Source organism: Marmota marmota, unplaced genomic scaffold (assembly GCF_001458135.2).
Source record: "Marmota marmota marmota unplaced genomic scaffold, marMar, whole genome shotgun sequence".
Taxonomy (NCBI): domain Eukaryota; kingdom Metazoa; phylum Chordata; class Mammalia; order Rodentia; family Sciuridae; genus Marmota; species Marmota marmota.
In genome coordinates, this window is record NW_025999925.1 from 14,069,288 (window position 1) to 14,091,180 (window position 21,893).

The window sequence follows — 21,893 nt, forward strand, 5'->3', positions numbered from 1 at the left end:
TATATATATATATATATATATATGGCCGGTGGCATGGAATCACGATGTAGCTTAGTGACACAGTGTTACAGTACTCCTGGAATCAATCTCCAGTGACCCTACCACCAAATAAATAAATAAATAAACCCATGTCATATCTTCCTTTAGGTTAAAAGAAAACTATTAGTAACTTTATAACTGTAAAAAAATAAAATAAAATTTTAAAAAATCCTCTAGCTGATCTTGTTGTTCAAGTGTAGTAAATCAAAGAATATAAATTTCAAGGTTAGGGAAACAAAGATCTAGGCTCATTATTAGCCAGCCACATGCTCCAAATGGGTAACTATATTACTGATTTATTTCATAACGCAAACAAAGTAATGTTTTCAACTGAATTAATACTTAGAACTCAGTATACTTGTTGTGTTAAACTCATGAATATTTAACATTGTTCAAACTCAGTATTTTATGGAGAATTATTTTTTTCCTATATAAATAAATGGAACAAAATAAAGGTACTGAGAAATTAATAATAAAATTCAAAGCTTTAAATGAGTACAGTGGTTTATCTTTAAGGCTCCCTTCCAGGTATCTGGCCAAATAACAATTAGCTTTGGAAGTGAACCCTCTGGTGGTAAAAGTGAAGACCTACAGCTTATGATCAAATCCATCATTCTCAAAGAGAAAAGCCCTTAGCCCTCAAGATCACTTTGGAGAAATAAGAAATGAAGTCTATATGCCCCCAAACATCCTAACTTTTAAAGTAAACATAAGAATGTTTATATTTACTGTCATCCCAAATCAAGATCTGAAATCTTATATTTTATTGGTTTAGTCAACATTTAGTTACAAATTTAATTAATAATAGTCACAAAAATTTTGTGAACAAAAGAAATTTTAACCCTAAGGAGTAGTCTAGTAGCTGTGAAAAATCAGTGTGTGATAGGCAAGAATAAGAATGAAGAGGAATGCCAATCAGTTATGTAGAGATTCTACTCAGTCTTTAAAACAGGGTTTCTCAACACTAGCACTAATGACACATTGGGCTGGATTATTCTTTGCTGTAAAGGGCTAGACTAGTTTCCTGAGCCTGCTATTAAAATTACCATAAATGTGGCATTTTTAAATAACCAAAATATATTCTCTCAAAGTTTTGTAGCCCAGAAGTGTGAAATCAGGTTCACTCAGCCAAAATTAAGGTATGGGCAGGGTAACTATCTCTGGAGATTCTAATGAGGAATCCATTTCTTGCCTGTTCCAACTTCTAGTGGCTGCCAGCATTCTTTGGCTTGTGGCCACATTCCTATAAATTTCAAAACCAGCATCTTCAAATTCTCTGCTGTCTAAACATTGTGTGTATCAAATTTCTCTCTACTTTTCTCCCATAAGAAACTTTGTAACTGCATTTAGTCCTCACCTCAGTGATCCAGATCAATGCTACCATCTCAGGATTGTTAAATTATCCACAAATACCCACAATCTTTGTTCTTTTTTGCCATAGAAAGTAACATTGACAGGTTCCAGGGAATAGGACTTGGATCTCTGTTGGGAAGCCATTTTTTTTTTTGCTTTCTACAGGAGCTCTCCTGTATACTGCAGGATGTTCAGAAGCAGTCTTACCTCCACCTATTAGATGCTGTTAACCATTACTACCCTCTAAATTGTGACAGTCAAAAATATCTCCAGAAATTGTAAAAATTACCCCTAGTTAAGAACCATGGCCTTTGTTATTATCAACTAACAAAATGACCAACAAGTGACATATTAGCTAGTTAAAATTGACTTATATATACAAAATAGACATGCTAAATTTAAACATTATCCATAAGTTAGTTTCCTTTGATCTTTCTTAGTGCCTATCACATGATTGTGTATACTTTAAAAGAATCTTGCTGGCTCACAAATCCCCTTCTGAATCGGATTTTCTTTTCCTGATATGTCTGAAGACCTATATATGTTGTGGTGGTCCCTGCCTGTTATTCTAACACTCAAGAGGCTGAGGGTGAAGGATCTTCTAAGTTCCTTCACTGAATTCAAACATTATCCTTAAGTTAGTTCCTTCCATGTACCTTTTATCTGTTCTCCACCAATGTATTTTTAATGCTTCTATAATACAAAAATCCAATATAAGTAAATCTAAACAAAAATCTGCTATCTTAAGTTAAATACCATATATTTATTCAGAAAACAGCTTTGTAACAGACCAATTTGTAAAGTATTCTGTTTTACTTACTTTTCATTATATCTAGTAACTGTGACAAGCAAGTTCTATTTTCTCTCAGCATTAGACTCTCTGATAAATAACTGGCAAAGAAAAAAAAAACAGTTTCAATCTACTGAAAACATACAGCATATTAGAAAACTTGACATTATAAATGGTTTGCTTCTAGGTTCATTTCTTTATCAAAAGCAATTTTTAAATTAATATATTTTTTAAATATTATATAACCCTTTGAACTCCATAAAAGTATAATGTATAACAATTACAGTCTTAAGGATTTATTACAACTCATTTGAGCTTAAAAATATTCACTATTCAAAGTTAACTAATTCAAATTTTATAATGCATAATCTTTCAGAGGGAAAATAGTAAGAAAACAGCAATAAGAATCAATATTTATAATGTTTATATTATCTGATTTAGAATTTCTGTAAGTCTAACTTCATTTGATGGATAAGGAATTTTAATTATAGGGATGGACAAATCATGACCTTGTATTTCACCAAGTCATAAAGCTTGTTACCTAATAGACCTAGAATTTGGCATTAGTAAGGATTTTCTCTTTGAATATCAAGATCATGTTACCTATAATTGTACTTCTAAGGAATAAAAGGCATTCAAACCAATGACAATATCACCCCATGCTTTATAAATCTATTACATCTTATTTGTATCAAGTCCAATCAAAGGTGTCAGTGCTTTTCCATCAATGTGATACAAAGCCTAATTATATGTTTTTCTAAGAATCACTATAATAGTATGAAAATACGATTTGTATGTTTAAGTTTTTACTTAGTCTGAAGTTTAATGTACCCAAAATTGGTCTATAGTTCGATAAAAGCCTAAGTGAACAGATTCTTAAAGCGTAAATCTTTGAAACGTAAATACAAAAAAGTTTTTCCCTTGGGAAAAATAGTTAAAAACCACTTTAAGAACTGCTATCGCTATTCAGATTATTTAAACTTTATTACAAGGTTTAACACCATCTTGTAAATTTGATATTATATCTTCATTGTCTATTATGGGAACTAATTTTGGATATGGAAATCAATAACTTTTTTGACAATTAATGCATTTCTGGTCATAAGTGATTCAAAATAACTAGTCATTCCCTTTTGCCTTCTTTTTGCCATCTTTGTTTCTTTTTATTCCTCCTCCTCTCAATTTCTTTTTTTTTATTCATTTTTTTTTGTTGTCAATGGACCTTTAGTTTATTTACTTATATGTGGTGCTGAAAATCCAACCCAGTGCCTCATACATGCTAGGCAAGAGCTATACTACTCAGCTACAACCCCAGCCCCTCCTTTCAATTTTTTAAGCTTAAGAGTGATACACTTGGTTTTGAGAGCTGGCCAGACTCTTTAAATCTAAGAAAGTTTTTAAACTCAATCTCAATTCTGAGTTGGACTTTTAATATTTAATTTGTTAAAAATCCACAGGCAAATAAGAATACTTAACAAATCAAACCAGTAAATGTGAAATAAAGTTCTATATCCACTGAAAAGAGAACCCCAAAATAACATTCTATGAGTAGTCATTTGAGGCACTGTCCCAAATGTAAACAATATCACAAGAGCCTTCCTGTTAACCAATAAATGTAAATGGCAATTCTGACATCCCAAAAGATTGCCTGTAAATCACTTTTAAGTTTATGATGAATGGAAGTATTTCCCTAATAGGGGAAAAATGCTCAATGTCTACAGTCCTTGAGAAAGTCATAAAAGCTATTTAAGCTGCAGTGAACCAGGGTACCACAATTTCATTTTTTTCTCTTTGGAATTATAACTAAACTAAAAATGTAATCTGGACCTTAGAATGCTTAACTAAAAATATCACTACATAACTCCCACATCACTAAAATCTCACCCCCCCAAAAAACCTGCAGTATACACTGAATAAGATGCTTCAACAGATTAAATGACTTTTGGCTATCTAAATTGTGGGAAAAAAATGAAAGTTCCACACCTAAACTCCATAAATATCAACGATTTACATGGCTATCATTCCTAAGTAGGGCAAGGATTTATATCTTGTTCATTTTCACACTCCTAAAATGTAGTACAGTTCACGATAGGACCTCGAAAGCAGTTAATAAATGTTATGGCTGAGTAAACAAATGGAGTATAAATAATTTTATGATTAAATGTACATACTTATATACAGACAGTTGCTTAGTTCTTCTTTGCAGAGAAGCAAACCATAAATTTAAAAAAATAAGCCCACAATCCCTTATTTTGAATGCAGATGTATTTTAAAATTTAGAATTATTCATGTTTTAGAAAAGTAACCTGGTATATACTATGATATGTGAAATACCTCAGAGATGTCTGAGGCAAAATCCTTTATTCTGCAAGGAAACATAAATACTCCTACTAAGTGGGGTAATAACTGAATCACATTTGTTCATGCTTGCTACCACCTCATTTGGACTTCAAAATTCTAGATACATAAACATATAAAACAGTTAAAGTTTAAAACGTTTTATCTTCCTTCCTCAGCTATTTCTAGGAATAAAGCCACAAGAATTTTAAAGATCATGAATAAAAAAAATAAAGAAAGTAAAAAAATAGTCTAATTTGGTAAGCAACTGGAGTAAAGCAAATATGTCTGTTACATCATTATTCCTCCTCTCCAATTAAACAAATTATAACCAGAGTACTGGTAAATTCATTCATGGACATAATCTATAACATTTAATTAATCTTTACACAGAGTACCATTGTGAGAATCAAGTGATTTTAATTCACATAAAGTGCTTATCATACAGCCTGGGTCTCGGTGGGTGTGTAATTTATTTGTTAGCTATTACTATTTATGGTTCAATTATAATTTATTTGGACATCATCTAAAGTATTATTCTTTCCACAAACCTTTACTGAATTCCATGTTTCACATATGCTTTATAGCAGAGCAGTAACGATTAAAATAAAGCAAATACACTTGCTATATTCAAGTTGTTTACCAGTTTGTAAACTTATAGATTCTCCATATACTAATAAGTATATCAATCTTTCCAAGATTACCTGTTTTACTTTAATCATAAATGTATTTTCTTAATTCAACCATACTTTGCTTAATTCTTAGACTTCTTTAAAAGGCAACTGATCTCATTTCTTCCCTCATCAACTTTTTCAGAGGCTACAAGGAATATACAGAACTAGAATCACAAGTGGACCTTACTTAAAAACTTAAACTCCAGTAAGAATTAAATCAAGTGACTGAATCTGACCTAAGGTAAAACACAAATTAATACCTTTCCATAGCAATCCCAGCCCTGGAGGCACTAGATAATATGGCAGTCAAGGCAATTTGCGAAGGTGTGTATAAAAGATAAGCATCAGTCAATGCAATTCTATTAAGAAAGTCATCAGCTGTTTTCCTCAAAATCTCTGGATTCTCCAGCATGGGATAACGGGTCTAGAAATAAAGTTTGCAAAAAATGTTACCATTTCTGTTTAATAGAGTACTTACAATTCAAAAATATTTATATTGACTAGAAAGTGTTTAATACAAATGCTAAAGAACTCCTTTTCTGTATACCACAAGAAGAAATGAATTTTTAATATGAGATTGTTTTGTATGCACTAGTAGAATGAATAAAATTTAAGCCAATAAATTCTGAATATCAAACAACATGTCTTCTCTGATATTATCCTTTAACTCAGTGATTTTCAAACTTTTCTGAATACCTCAGTAAGAAATATATGCTTTAAGATAACATCAAGTTCCCAGCACAGTAGCACTTGATGCTATTTTAAATTTATGCTAATCCCTTCTCTTTACCCTTTTCCACCTGAGATTCAGATTCTAGAGATTCAAGTAGATTTAAAGTAGATCCAAGAAATGCATATTCCCAGGTAGACTTTCCAAGTGATCCAGGTGATTCAGATAAAAGGCCATATTTAGGAATCATGTCACCATATTTTGATAGGAAATTTCTTCTAAAGTTTACTTTAATGATCCTTGAATCTACTAGACGTCTCCAAAAACATACGGAATTATTTTTAGAATAGGCCCGAGATATATGGAAGACCTTATATTTCCTGATAATTCCTCATATCCTTTAAGATTAACTCTAAATCCTAAACCCTCTTATTAATAACAGATCTTCATAATCAAGACCTCAAACAGTACGAAATCTGTCTATACTTGGAAACAAAATATCCAGAGTTTTAACTGTGTAGTCCACACAGGCCTATCATTATCCCAAGATGCCTGCCCTGATATGATGATACACTCTACTCTGAGCACTAATGTTCTTTCCCCAGTACACTGGCTTAATACTTAGCAGCAAGTCTCCCTGCTCAGAATCTCTGGTCACACACATCCCTGTAATTGATCCCACTTACCAGTGTTCTCTAGTCCTCACTTCCTTCCTGAATTCCCTTCTCCAATAGATTGCCAACACATTTCTACTTAACGTCAACTGTATTTGATTGCAAACAACCTTCTGTTCTGCAACTATACCCAGATTTCTGGGTAGTACCAAAAAAAACATACAGCTAGAAGTCTGATAATGTTACTAAAAATTCATGTTTAATGACTATGTTAAGTTTCTTTACACTACCAAGCAGAGATAATATTTTCATAGAAAACTTTTTTTCCAATTTTTCAGTGAGTATGGTCAACATTTCCATCTGTCTCAATGTCTTTGATAATTCTCAGAAACTCGATCATTCTCAGAAAATTATTTTTGCTCTTAACAAAGAAAGGCACTATTTCCTGCCATTACCAAATCCCCAGGCCTAACAATATCCTCATCCATACTTTCTTTTCCTTTTGTTAAAAGGAAGGGCTATCATTCCTTCCAATGCTAATTCTTCCTTGCATCCCAGGCCAACCCCTTCTTCCTTGCTCCAAAAGAGAAACTTGAGCTATATACTTTCCATTTTTCCTTTAATCTTTCTCTCACTATTAGTTCCCTAGATTAGTATTGAAACATGTATTAGTCTCTTCCACAAAACAAAAGCATTTCTTCTGTTTCTACCAGTTACCACATTTTCTCAATCCTTTTTCCACTTCAAAGAGCAACTGTTTAATTCAAATTACATATTCAGTTATGTGCTACATAACAATTCCTTCAGTGATAAACCACATATATGATTATGGTCTCAGAATATTATTATGGAGCTGAAAATTCTTATCATTTAGTCATTTCACAGCTGTTATAAAGTCATAGCATGATGCACTACTTTCTGGTGATGCTGGTATAAACAAACCTACTATTGAAAGAGTTACTTAGTTCCTCATATTATTTACACTGACACACAAGAAGAGAGAAATTCAGGATTATTAAAGGTTATAAAATTTTAGATTCTTTAAAAGAATAGGAAGTAGTATACTCACTAGTTTACTTCATATAATAAGTTACCTTTATATCAATGAGGAAGCCCTCAAACGGTCTATAAGGATTGTGAACAATAAGATGAAAATTAAGCTGTTGTATAAGGAGTAGCTCATATTCCAAAATCTGTTCCAGTGCCTTCTCCTGTCCAAGAGGACTCTCCCGAAGGTTCCCAACAAACTGAGGACTAGACACATTGAATTCATCTACTTTGCAAGCCAAAAATGCACAAGTAAGCCTACAAGAAAAAATAAGGGAGAGTGAAGGTGCATGCATATACTTTTGAGAAATAGCTAAATGTTTTAGTTCTAAAAGTACTTTCTAAAATTGCCTAATATTCACAAGTCATTACGTTAAATATTGCAGAAAATTAGTGGGGGGGAGGGGGAGTTCCTCTTCAACTTCTATCCATTAGCATTCATAAGACAAACTATAAAATCAGATTGATCTAATATTGCCATGGCATTCGGCCATTGACTCAATGGTAGTTTCAAATAGTTCAACCTCAAATCTGGAAAAAAAATAATTGAGAAAGAACAGTAGTTTGTATCATGAAATGTAGATAAAAGAGTTAAAAACCAGAACAGTATACATGTATGTACCATATGACTATGGAGTTAAAAAAGAGAACAGTATATATGTATGTACCATATGACTATGGAAAAAAGATTTAAGTTAAAAGAACATTTCAGGGCTGGGGTTGTGGCTCAGAGGTATAGTGCTTGCCTAGCACGTTTGAGGCCCTGGGTTCAATCCTTAGCACAATATAAAAAAAATTAATAAAGGTATTAAAAAAATAAAAATAAAAGAACATTTCAGAAGGCCATCAGTAGAAATTTCTGAAGTCATCCGAGTAGTGGATGATGAGTTCATGAGCAAACCTATAAAATTCAAGTGGTGACTATATGAGTTCAGAGTCAAAAACCAGAAGAAAGCTCCTGCAGAGAGCTTTTGGAAGTTCCAAAGGATCAAAGACCTGAGGTTGACAGGTAGGAATGGGAATGAAAAAGAGAAAATAAGTAGGAACAATGTGATTTTAAAGTCTTGAGTCTCATACTATTTTTATCTTCATTAAAGAGCACCATGCTTAGCAAAGCAGAAACAAAACAGACCTCTGTTTAACTAAAGTTAAAATGAAGTTACAAGATCTGTAGACTGAATGGGTGGGGACAGCAAGGCATCACCACAAATGATTCTCAGCTTAGCAACTGAAAGAACAAAAGTGTCACTAAAAAAAAAAAAAAAAAGCAGTATTAAGGAAATAGTTTGAGAAAAATAATGTGAATTTGGACAAGTTCAGATGCCATCTATATTATAGGAGATAAAAGTAAATAAGGATTTTAAATTCTGAATATGAAACATGAATGCCAATCTAAATTGCCTTAGTGAGAAATTCCCTAGTCCCTCTGCCCCATCCCCCGTCTCTTACATATACACACACCTCACACACAAATATTCACACAGTATAAAGGTCTTTAATGAAAATAACAAACTTATACTCACATTATTATCCGTGGGTGATATTCCATTACAGAGTTATTTAGATAAAAACGCTTGAAATACATGCAAGCTGTACCCTAAGGTTAAAAAAAAATAGACATATCAGGCTCTATTGGTACATGATACATGATAAATTTTGGGAAAAAGAACTTATTTGTGCAAAGGTTTCTCTGAAAATGCTCTCCAGACAAATATCAATAACTGCTAATTTTCCTTTAATCAAAATAAATTGTGATTAAGTAATATGAAAATTTCATAGTTAGAAGATTCTTTCCCACCCTTTGGCCATCTGACAGCAAGCCTTCTAAGTAATCCTTATGGTCACTGGATTTTAAAACATATATATTTATTTTAGAACTAAGGAGTTCAAAAAAGTCTAGAGTCAGAAAAATACAAATGGTCACAAATTAACTAACCAATGTTGGAAAAGTCCTAACAGAAAATCATAGTTGGTACAATAAACCTGCTCTCAATCCACTAATCCAATAAGATATGACATAGGAGATCTGAGATATAACTGTGATCACTGCTGCTGAAATGAACTGTAAAAGCAGCATCTACTATTTACTGAATGTGTCCCACTCTGTGCCAAGCACAAAACTATCATTCTATTTTAATCCTTACAACAACTTGGTGAAGTATTACTATGTCTACAGAAAAAGAAACTGAGAATCAACCAGGTTAAGTGATTTATTCAGATAGCTAATAATGAACAGGGCTGAATTCAACGAAGAGCTGTCTATATTTTTAACAAACATGTTATTTGGCTAGAACTACTGAAATAACCATTTAATCTACATTATGACAGAAAAAAAGAATATTCATTTCAAATATTTTTTTAAAAATTTTGTCATTTTATATAAAAAATTCTTCACCAGTCATAAACATGTTGCATAAAGACAAATTCTACATAAGTTAATTTAAGGATTGCTTCTTCATCCTAAAATCACTTATACCAACTACTTCATTTTATACTCCTTTAACAGCAAAGAGCCAAATTTCAAGATAGAAACTAATAAAGTATTCTAAAATTCTTTGTGAATCTTTAATATCTCAGATAAAGATCTGTGAGTTAAGAAATAACAAATATTTTTGAACTTATATTTTAATATACTTCAATTTTTTTTCAACTATAAAAATGAAGACACCTAACGAGAGATTCTATACTGGGTCATAACTTTAACACTTAATATATATTGACTTTTGTATTTGAGCTTCACAACAAACCCCGTGAGATAATAAGCAAGGTAAAAATGTTTTATACACTCTTCCACTCTGGCTTTTGTCTTTATCATTCTGCTTTTTAATATAAGCTACCTATTTCTCCTTACCATTGTCTTCCCCATCAAAAACAAACAGGGATCTCAGAACTGTATCTACGAAACAACCAGAAGACAATTTCTAAATCAAAGATAAATCCCCAGCTTCTACTAATGAAGGTTTTAAAAAATTTATGGCATGAGTTTCAACTGGGACATGATTACTAACTATTGCATTATTCCAATGCATTATTCCAATCATATATTGAGTGTGATAGAATTGAAAAGTACTAATCTTTGTTCCGAATTCTATTGTTCACTAGTTGAGAACCTGGAGAGAAAATGTATCTTTTTCTTTCTCTATAAAATAAGGATATTATGGCTTACCCAGACCTCAAAATTCTATAAGATTTGAAATACTTTGAAAGATATGATGCAGAAACTCATAATTTAAGGGTTTTATTGAAAGATATGATAAAAACTAAACAAATACAACCTAAGATGAATTTTTTCAGATTAGAGGGAATAGGGAATTTAGAAATTTAGAAAAGGTCAGATTTCATAAGCCAGGTAAAGGACATCATACTTCATTACTATAATAACTTACCACAACAGACCTTGGCATTGCAGGCTTAAACACTGAACAGAATTCTAGTAATCTTTTTTCATAGTATTTGCAGAGTGTCATTTCTTCGTGAGGTTCAAGAAAGACTGGATCATTTGGAAGAACCTTTAGAGCAGAAATTACAATATAAATTCAGTGAATTAACTGTAAAACTGTCTTCTGTTCAGATTAAATTAGGTTTATAACTGCAACAAAGGAAAATATGCCACCCACCATTCTCTTTATAGATTTGCTAAGCATAGCACAAAATATCTTTATAAAAATACCGATGAACTAAAACTATACCATTTCACATGTAAGCTGGACGTTGCTTCATGAATACATAAACAATCATGATACAGTATATGTTTGCAGGTTTAATGTCATTAATTGTAAATTCAAAAGAAGACACACCTTTTTCATGGATGGAAAGTTTTCAGCATCCTTTGTCAATCACTGTCACATGAATTGAGATTAAAAACAGCAAATATCTCAGTAAATTTCTATGATTTTAGTTCCCAGTTCTTAGAGATTTTTTTTTAAAGCCATCCCTAACAAAGTAATACAAGTACTAAAATATGAAATCAGTTAAGTGTAAAAGGAGCTCAATAGCAACAGGCTTGGAGGCATGGAATGGGTAGGGGGACTTGTAAGAGAGATTAAAAAGGAGGCTGAGAGCTGTACAGGGAGTTGGCTAGGAGGTCACATTGCAAAACATCTTCAGTCAAATGGTTTGAAGGTCTCCTGTCTTACTCCCTCAAGAAATCCACCTCCAGGTTGCCAGAGGGCTCTTTCTATAACGAGGACCTGATATGATTACCCTCTCATTTAAAATCTTTCAAAAGTTCTCCAAAGTTTCTGTATAAATTTCAAAGTCCTTACTTGGGCTTAAAAATTTCTTGCCTATTTAGGCTATTGCTGCACAGGTACTCAGTTTCAGCCAAATGTCCTCAAACATTCCATGCACCTGCCATGCAGCTTTTGATTTTCCACTCTACTAATGCGGCTGTTTGTGGCGCATGTTCTTTTCCCATCTTCTTCCCATCAACTACTGGGAAAAGCTTTCCCCGACATCTCTGACAAGTAAAAGGCTCTTATCCTCCACTGCCTCAGCATCTATGGTCTGTTCTTCGCCATTTTACAAAGACGTAGTCAGCCTGCCTCTCTACTGTGGGGACTGCGTTGCTAGTCCCCGTACCCACCGAGCCTGGCACAACGCTCGCCTACTTATTGGATAAACACACTCCGCACCGCGGAGGCGGAGGCGGAAGCGGGTGTGAGAGGTTGCGTTGGAAGCCCAAAGAGCTCCGTAACTGCTCAAAGTTTTGAGGCCGGGGCAGAGCGGGTGGCCGCCAGAGACCTCACCTTCCCGTTTGCCACCACTTTGCATTTGAATTTGCGATTAGCGTCGGCCCGCAGACGCGCCAGCTGCTCCTCACTGGCGAAAGTCCAATGTCTCTTTTGGCTGCTGTTGTGGTACATCTTAGCGTCCAGGACCAGGCCCAGAAGGAAGGTCTGGACAAAAAAATAATAATAATAATAATAATCACACCAACACCTTAGTGTGAAGCAGACGTGACTCCAGCAGGATCCCGCGGAAGCCTGGGGCGTCAGGACGGCTGGCGCGGGCGCGCTGACGTCACCACCACGTGCTGAGCCTGCTGACAGAGGCGTTTCCCGAGCCGTCTAAGAGGGGAGTGTCTTCGGTGTTCTTCGGCCGGCAGCTGATGACACAGGTGGGCGGAGCCTAAGGAGCCGGTTGCTCTGGTCTGTGAGTCCTTAACTTAGCTCCTCCCCTTAACCCCTCCCCTTTCAGACAGGATTTAAAGAAACAGGCAAGGGTGTCCAAATGGGATGTAGTAAATTGGTTGGAGTAGGTTGACATAAATTCACATTAGGTAATAAGAAGTGGGAAAAAGCTTGGAGAGTGTCAATGTTTAAATATTGACCTTAGAGGGAAAATTACATTTGAGCAAAAGTTTGAAAGAGTTAAGAAAGTAGCAGGCCTATTGGTTATCTGGAGGGATGTGGAGGAGTTGAGGGGAGTGAGAACTGTAAAGGTCCTAAGACAGAAGCATTCCCAGCGCTCTCTCTCTCTCTCTCTCTCTCTCTCTCTCTCTCTTAATATTTACTTTTTAGTTGTAGTTGGACACAATACCTTTATTTATTTATTTTTATGTGCTGCTGAGGATCGAACCCAGGGCCTCACACGCGCTAGGCAAGCATTCTATTGCTGAGCCACAACCACAGCCCCACTCCCAGCTCTTTTAAAGATGGGTGTGGCAGCCAAGGAAGGAAGAATTCTTGGACCACTAGGAGAAATCTCTGGGAATGGAACATGGTTGGAAAACTAAAAACAGTGGACGTGACTGGTCCTTAGTGTTCTGCTGCTAAGGTGGACCTGTACTTTCCCCCTTACCTTTCTGTTGATTATTAGCCAATCCTCTCCCCATTTCTATCTTTGAAGTCAAAGTGTATGGTAGTTTTAGTGTTTTATTGAGAGTCCCATCTTCATTATTGCTTCTAGAGAATCTTAGCATTATAAGCTATCATTAATGCTTAAAAGATTTACATTTTATTATGACTTTTAAAAATGCATTTGAGATATAAAATTTATAACGATTCCGAAAGTCTTTACTAGTTTTGACTTTTGTCCCACTTGGGCTACCTTATCTCCTGTGTATTGGGTATCCTGTGTATCTCCTGTATATCAAGTGTATTCAAATATACAAGAAAGATGGATTTTCCCTATAGCAAGAAGTTTTCCTAATAAGGGACTAAAAAACAGATAAAAATGACAAAACCTAGAGCCATACAGCGAGGCAAGATGGCAAGATGATGTAATGCTGCCCTCTGTGAAAATGTAGTTAGAGGATTAAGAAAGGGAGAACTTTTTGTTGGATGTAGTTATGAGTAAAGTTTGTCACAGTTATTTGTACTCCTCAAATTTATACCGTTTGTGATTGGTAAATTTGGAGATACATATACTTCTCAAACATTGTTGATAATATGGACTAGTAAATTGGCTAAGAAAATTGAAAGAATGAGAAAATAAGTTGACACTAAAAAGGACATGGCAAGTAACAAATCCAACAAATTGTGGACAACCTAAAATGTGGCCTAATGGAGAAAGAATAATTTTAAAAGAAGAAAAAAAAATGAAAGGCACAAAAGATGGGCAGAAAAAGAAGTGATCTAAATAAATGAACTTATGAAATTAGACTCATGACAGCTATGTATATCGAATCAATTCTCTCTCTCTTTTTTTTTTTTTTTTGAAAGATATTTGACAACACCTTAGTCTTATGCCAAGGCAAATGAAAAGGGGCATTTGGGGGAATTAGCAGAATATGACTTCCATAGTTATGTGAATAAAATTGGTGAATGTCAATGTCATAGTTCGTTTAGGAAGATAAATATGGAAAAGCTTGTATCACTGCTCTAACTATATTTGTAAAGTTTAACAAATATTAGTCAATGAAAATTAACATTGACCATATTTTTTCAGGTAGCATGGAGATTAGGCTGTATCTGAACAAACCATCTATAGAATAAAGTTGTTTTTGATGTCATACATTAAGGCTTATATATGATTTATTCTTATTAAAGCAGGCCACAAGGCTGGGGCTGGGCCTCAGCAATAGGGCACTTGCCTGGTGTGTGTGAGACACCACATTAAATAAATAAAATAAAGGTTTATCAACAACTAAAAAAAAATATTAAAAGAAAGAAGAAAAAAAAGCAAGCTAGATGGTGCATTAGTCAGTTGGCCTGAATGACATTTTCTTGTTGAACTGGTTGAACACTGGTTTGTTTGGTACTTTTACAGCAGAAGAATTTGGTGCCTTTATCTATTGCTGTGTCTACTTCAAGAAAAAAGCATCTAGTATTTCACTCCTATTATGTTTAATTAATTTATTTCTAAAGAAAATAAAGAACATAGAGAAACATATTTCAATAATTGTCAATACATGGCCAATTCCCCTTTACCCTCTACTCCTCACCTATTACCTTTAAGTCACTGCTACTAAATTTCGCTGCTACTAAATGGAAATGGCTGGAACAAATAAAAAAAAGCAGAATCTAGTCTTCCTGAAAAGTAATATAGAAATTCACAACTTGACAATGAAAATATTGCTATTTCATTACACACTACCCAACAGTGAAATCTTAACAAGAAACATTTCATCGACTTTTAAAAAGTAAACACAATGTCTTTGCGCTTCAGTTCTTAAAATATGTTCCAGTATTATTTTTAGTCAGATTCTTAATATTTTGACTGCAAGTATTACATCTAATCCCTAGGTTGCAGAGGTCAGGCTATGCAGAGCAAGTGTCATCTACTGGCCAACACAGACTTGCTTAAAGACAGTCTTTCCTCTTTTTCAGACTCTACTCTAGTTATCTTAATATTTTGGAAACAATGAAAGTAAAAAACTCAGATTTCCTGATGCTCAGAGTAAAGGAAGAAAATGGGAATTAGGAGGGTAAGGGAGAACTGGGCACAGAGGTGTATGCCCATAAGGCCAGCTACTGGAGAGGCTGAGGCAGGAGATTGCCAGTTCAAGACCAATCTGAGTGACATAGGAAGAACTTGTATGAAAAGAAAATATAAGTAGAGGGCAGGGGATGACCAATAATATTTTGAGTTAAATAAAATGTCTCATTCAGTGGCTTGGTTAATTACTTCTTATTTCCCAAACACATTAGCATATTTATGTCCATATAGTTTCTGTTTCAGGGCCACAAAGAAAAAAAAGTGTAAAAATTAACATTGATCACATTTTTCAGGTAGAGTAGGAATGAAAAGGAAAAAAGGTGTACAGGAGAAAATAAACTACATCTATGATCACAAAACAATATCCTTCTTATTTTAAAATCTGACATGAAACCCTAACCTTTCAGCTACTGACTGGGTTTTTGACATTTTAAATAAACCTTTGCAATTAGTTTTCTAAAACCTGAATCCCTTCACAATTCTCAAACACACAATTAACATTGGCTCTAAAATGATATTATACTTTTATTCCCAGTTGTCAGGATACATCTGAAAAAAAAGTTTCCTATAGCAAATACCTAGTTTCTCTGAAACAGAATGGTACTAAAGGAAAGTAAATAAAAAGGAAAGAGAATATTTTCAAAATATCATTCATCTAGGATTGAAATGCTTTTTCTTTTGTTTTAGGACTATTCAAAATCAAGAAGGCTTGATTGTAAAGAAGGCTTAACAACATACTAAAGAGTAACTTCTCTAAAGTCATGTCCAATTCAGCATAAATCACCACTATACTAAAGGCCTGGTACTAATTGTTACATGGTAGTGATGATGGTGATAGGGACACAAAAATGATTATTTCATAATCTCTGCCCCAGGTGTAGCAAAATTAATACAACATGCACAAATACAGTCTCTTTTCAGTGGCAGTGACCTTGGATAGGATTGATAATTATTCTCTCCTTTGATTAAAACTTTAGTCAGGCTTTTCTTAGTTCTTCTCTTGAGGAGTCCTGACCCTGAGCTTCCCTCTAAGTCATTGTAGAATCTAGTGTGAGCAAGAATTTCTAAGTCGGTTTAGTGAAAATCTCTAGCCCTTAGAATCTCACCACACTCAATCTCTGATGATCCTTTAGCAATAATACTATCAAGTCTATTTATCCAGAAACCCCTCATCTTTAATGTTTAATTTTAGAAACTTTTCATCCTGACCCCCACCCAGCTCCAGGCTTATAAATCCCTATTTCTCTTTATTAGAATCAGAATAGAGTCTGATCTCTCTCCTTCACTACAAGACCCCATTGCAGTGATCTCTGTACCTATTTCCATGGCCCCCTTTGAATAAAGTCTGTTTTACAATCTTTCATAAATACTATAATATTTTTTCTTTACTAGGATTCAATAAAGATCTATGTAATAAGATTTTTGATCCCTAAGTGTTGATACTTGATGCCAATATAGGTGAGACCTTTATGTGGTTTTAATGCAGTAGAATGTCCAGAGCCTGGTTTATTTAGCTGTAACCAGCCATGGTTCAATGTTAAGATATAGTTCTCCCTCTATTAGCCAGAGGTATGTGGTCAACATGAATGTAATTCTTGCATTAAAAAAAATCACTGTTAATCCAAAACACAAAATGACCTAAACTGTTACAACCACAATTTAGAGTGATCTATTACTACCTTTTCCATTTTTATATCAATTAAGAATAAATGCAGGGGCTGGGGTTTGGCTTAGTGGTAGAATGTTCGCGTACCACAAGGGGCCCTGCATTCAATCCTCAGCATCACATATAAGTAAATAAATAAAATAAAGGTATTGTGTTTAACTACAACTAAAAAATAAATATTATTTTTTAAAAAAGAATAAGTGCAGTTATGATACGTAACACCACATAATCATTTTCAGTACAGTTTTATAGCAACTTATAGATGGAAAGATTATATTGTGATTCAGTAGATCTAGTGTTTTAGAACTCAGGATCTGAAGTAAGAATCACAGCCTCATCACTTGCTACTGTGAGTTGGAAGTCACTTCAACCTACTTAACCCTAAGTTTCATATTTTATTCAGTTATAGCTACCGCATTCGGTGGTTATGAGGATTAAATTAATTGATGAAGGGTACTACAAAGTGTTAAAAGCTACTTACTACTTAATTGATACTTAAGATAGGCTAATAGGAAGATATAACATTTATGTGAATTTGTGTTGGTGCTGAGGGAAGGAACACTCTATGTGGACAGAATCTGCGTGGGCAACCCCAAAGTGGCACAAAGCATCAGATGTGTCTAAAGACTCAGGAGTAGCGTGGTTTGACTCGTTGGAGAATAAGCTGAATTATTTGAGATATGAGCTAGCAGGAAGATTTGAATGTCAAGTTGAGTAATACTTGGACATAATGAATAAAAATTTTTGAGTGAGAAGGTAAAATGATCAGAATTGCACTACTTTTTTATCTGAAAATTATTTATGACTATTCTGAAAAAGAGGACTTTATAAAGTCCTTATTAAAATAAATTAATCTAGAACAAGGGGATTAATTCTATAGTGATACCCAAATGTCTATTGACTGACTATATCAGATTCAAATTTATAAGGTGGATTCCTCTCCATGCCCCTAGAGAAAGAATCATACATCTATCTCACATTTTTTGCATGTAAAGTTCTGAAGACAGGCCTGGGAATCATTGTTCATAAAAATTTTTAAGATTTTTCTGGTAATTAGCACTAGGTTTGGAAGTTTTTGCAAAGGTGGAATTTATAGGAGTCAGTAAAGTCCTATAGATAGGATTGGTGGTGGGATGAAAGAGAAGGAGCAACTCTACAGTAGTAACTTTCAAATATGAATCAACAAAATCATATGGGAGCTTTGGAAAACACAAACTGTTAGTGACTAGGAAGGTATTTGTAAGGGAAATCACCTAAGCTGGATGTGTGTGAGGGCCATGTGAAGGATATTTAATGTCCTCCAAAGGCTATATGCTAAAGGCTTGGTCCCTACCTTATGGTATTGTTGGGAGATGGTGGAAACATTAGGAGGCAGCCTAGTTGGAGAAGGCAGGTCATGGGGGATGTGACTTTGAAGGGTTTGTTTTGTTCCCATTCCATCCCATGCTTCTTACCTGATGTTATGGTTTGACTATATAGTGCCCCCCCAAATGTTTATATGCTGAAAAAGTATTGTAGGTAAATGGGGCCCTGCTAGAGGAAGTAAGTCACTGGGGGCATGCTCTTGGGGATTATGTTTTGTCCTTGGCTCCTTTCTGTCTCTCTGCTTCCCAGCTGCCATGAGCTGAGCAATGTTCCTCTGCCACGCCCTTCTGTCATGTTGTTTTATCTCATCTCAGATACAGAGCAAAGGAGTTATTTGACCATGGACTAAATCTCTAAAACTGTGAGTCCCAAGTAAACTTTTTCTCCTCTAAGTTGTTCTTGTCAGGTATTTTGGTCATATGATGCAAAGATAACACACACACTAACACACACACCTGCCATGAGGTGGGCAACCTCTTCAACCACATATGTCCTACCATCATGATAATCTCCCTTGCTTCAGGCCCAAAGCAATGGAACTAGCTGACCTTTGCTGAGAGCCAAGGCGGAGTCTGTATGGCCCCTGGCATTTTGCCAACAGTATTGATTGACAGGCGAGGCATTACTATCCGCCTCTGCCGCTACTTTTGAGTTCTCGCACTATTTTAGAGTTCTCGTGGGGATTTCCCGAGAGTTCCCATTGGTTGGGGAAGTGCAGGAGGAGGGATTTCCGGGAGAGATATTTCCGGCTGGGGGTTCCTGGATGAGCCGCGTGGGGTTCAGGAGGATTCCCCAGGAGCTGTGTGAAGTGTTTTCCTGCAGTTCAAAAATAAAGTTTGTTCCTGCTTCAGTGGCTCGTGATTTGTGCCCAGCCAGACTGCAGCAGACCTTGGACTAAAATTTATAAAACTGTGAGTCAGAATAAATCTTTCTACCTTTAAGTTGATTTCCTCAAGTATTTTGTCACAGAAACAGAAAGCTGACTAAAACACATAAAAAATGGTACCGAAGTGAGGACATTGACATTGCTGTGAATTTACCTAATAAGGGGGTTCAGAAGCCTTTGAATTAGTTTGTTGGAGGAGTTTGAAAAGGATTGATGATGCAGGATAGAGAGGCCTTATGATGTTGTAAGCATAACTCAATGGGTAATTCTGGTGGTATAATGGTTAATTTGAATTGTCAACTTCATTGGATTAAGAGATGCCAAATATTAAGAAGATTATGGGTTTGTCAATGCGGGTGTGTCTAAGAATGATTTCCATGTGGGCTAGCCAACTGAAACAGAAACTCTCCCTAAGCATGGGCAGCACTGACCAATAGGATGATGGCTTGGAAGGAATAAAAGTTGGAAGAATAAAGAAGCAGCAGCAGATGCAAGCTCTATTCTTCTTGAATGGGTTCTTGATTGCTGCTGCGATCCTCTGAGGTTATTGGATTCTTGCTTCTTCACTCTTCCAAAGCTGACTCTGATGGTGATTCTCCAGAAGTCCTAGGTCTCAGACTAGGGTAGCACCATTGATCCCTCTTGTTCTTGGGCTTCAGCCTCTTGAACTGTGCAACTACTGGTTCTCCCAGCTCTCCAGCCTGCAGCTGACCCTTGTGAGCTATCCAGCCTCTGGTCATGTAAGCCAACCTAATAAGTCCCCTTTTTATAATTATACTTCCTGTTGATTCTGTTCCTTTAGAGAACCCTGACTAGTAAAGGTAAGAACTCAGAAGACTTGAATGTTGATAGGAATGTGGGCAGTTAAGGCTGTGCTCAGGACGCTTCAGATGAAAATGAGGACTTTACTGGGAATTAGAAAAAAGGCCATTCCTGTTACATTCTAGTAAAGAACTTGTCTACATTTTGTTCATGCTCTGAGACTTTTTGAAATGATGAATTTAAAGGCATTAGACTAATTAAGAAATTTAAAGGTATCCCAGCATTCAGGCTATAGCATAGCTATTGCTGACTGCTTTTAACATGGATTGTGAGCAAAAAGCAGAGCAGAAAGAATTTAAAATCTTGCAGTTTGTCCTAAAAGAAGCACAAATTGGAGCCAAGGAAGATGTGGTTGCTGAAGAGATTATCACAACTGGAAAGAAGCCAAGTACTTTGCACCAGTATGATAGGGCATCACAGGAATTGGCAGGAATCTACCCATCACAGATTCAAGGGTGTAAAAGTGTAAATTTGTTTGAAAGACTTTGCTTTGAAAAGAAAACATGGGGTAACTGCTTGCCCAGAACCACCTAAGAAGTTGTTTCCTTGTGATTTGTTTCACTGGCCTAGCCATCTAAGCACTCAGAGTCCACTGCAACTATAGTCCAAGTGGGCTCAATTGTCATTCCACTGGCAACAGACCTTGGCATTGTTCCCATGATGCTGGTTTTGCAGGCATGCAGAATGCAAAAGCTGTGGATTCAGGGAGGATTCCATCCATATTTCAAAGGAAGGCCTGGGAGACCAAACAGTTTGCAGCAGGGTTGGAGACTCTGCGGGCAGCCTTTGAGAGGGTGATGCATGAAGCTGCAATGGAGACATAGAATATCTGCTGAGAAAAGCCACAGGAAATGAGAAAAACCAGACCAAGATTGAAGAATGGCTAGGCTGAAGTGAGCAAAGTCATAGAGGGGGATGACCCAAACCCTTTGCTCTTCGCATCACACCACCATATGCCACAGATATGGGATATGAAGCTATAGGATTTTATGTTTGCCCTGCTTGATTTTGGTCTTACTTTAGTCCTATCATGAAGGGGTCTCCTATTCCCTCTCCTTTTAGAATGGGAATGTTTACCCTGTGCCATTGTATGTTGGAAGTATGTTGCTTGTTATTTTTACAGGGTTTTATAGCTAAGAGTTTGTCTTGAATCACAGAGAAGACTTTGGTCTTGGCCTTTTCATCAATGCTGGAACAGTTATGACCTTGGATATACTTGCACCTGGACTGAATGTTGTTTTTTTATGTGAGATGTACAGGAGACTTTGGGGACCAGATGAAGAAAGTTATGTTCTGGATCTTAAATTTCACCCAAGACCATGTGCTAAAAGCTTGCTTCCTATCCAATGGCATGTTGGGAGACAGTGCAAACATTAGGAGGTAGGATCTTGTTGGAGGGAGTAGATTGCAGGTGGCATTCCTCTGAGGGATTTATTTTGTCTCCTGTCTGCCATGAGGTGAGTAGCTTCCTCCACCATATGCTTCCACTGTAATGGAATTCTGCCTCACTTCATGCCCAATGGAGCCAGATGACCTGAAATCTCTGAAACTGAGCCAAAATAAATCTTTCCTCCTTTAAGTTGATTTTCTCAGGTATTTTTTCACAGCAACAGAAATTTGACTAATTGTTTAGTCAGCTTTTTCACTGCTGTGATTAAAAGACCCAACAAAAACAATTTTAAAGGAGGAAACATTTATTTGGGGGCTCATAGTTTCAGGGGTCTCAGTCCATAGACTGTTAGCTCCATT

At 35.5% G+C, this 21,893-nt stretch overlaps 2 protein-coding genes across 4 annotated transcripts in view; one reads left to right on the plus strand and one right to left on the minus strand.

Moving 5' to 3' along the window:
* Rasa1 (RAS p21 protein activator 1) overlaps positions 1 to 5,734 on the plus strand; it is a 109,874-nt gene extending 104,140 nt beyond the window's left edge. Inside the window, exon 26 of the mRNA XM_048800251.1 lies at positions 5,336 to 5,734. The gene's annotated coding sequence lies outside the window, so the exon portion shown is untranslated. The remainder of the gene's footprint in view (positions 1 to 5,335) is intronic.
* Ccnh (cyclin H) overlaps positions 1 to 12,602 on the minus strand; it is a 16,942-nt gene extending 4,340 nt beyond the window's left edge. The window contains exons 1-6 of one of the 3 annotated variants that reach the window (XM_015497875.2): positions 12,466 to 12,602; positions 10,911 to 11,033; positions 9,048 to 9,121; positions 7,572 to 7,782; positions 5,454 to 5,617; positions 2,213 to 2,283 (exon numbers count right to left, since the gene is read on the minus strand). In XM_015497875.2, the coding sequence (XP_015353361.1) occupies positions 2,213 to 2,283; positions 5,454 to 5,617; positions 7,572 to 7,782; positions 9,048 to 9,121; positions 10,911 to 10,991 (601 nt within the window). In that variant the 5' untranslated portion in view covers positions 10,992 to 11,033; positions 12,466 to 12,602. Of the gene's footprint in view, positions 1 to 2,212; positions 2,284 to 5,453; positions 5,618 to 7,571; positions 7,783 to 9,047; positions 9,122 to 10,910; positions 11,034 to 11,321; positions 11,345 to 12,272 lie in introns of those variants that run through there. The other 2 variants (XM_015497874.2, XM_048800252.1) reach the window with 2 other exon arrangements.
* Between the last annotated feature and the right edge of the window lie 9,291 nt (positions 12,603 to 21,893).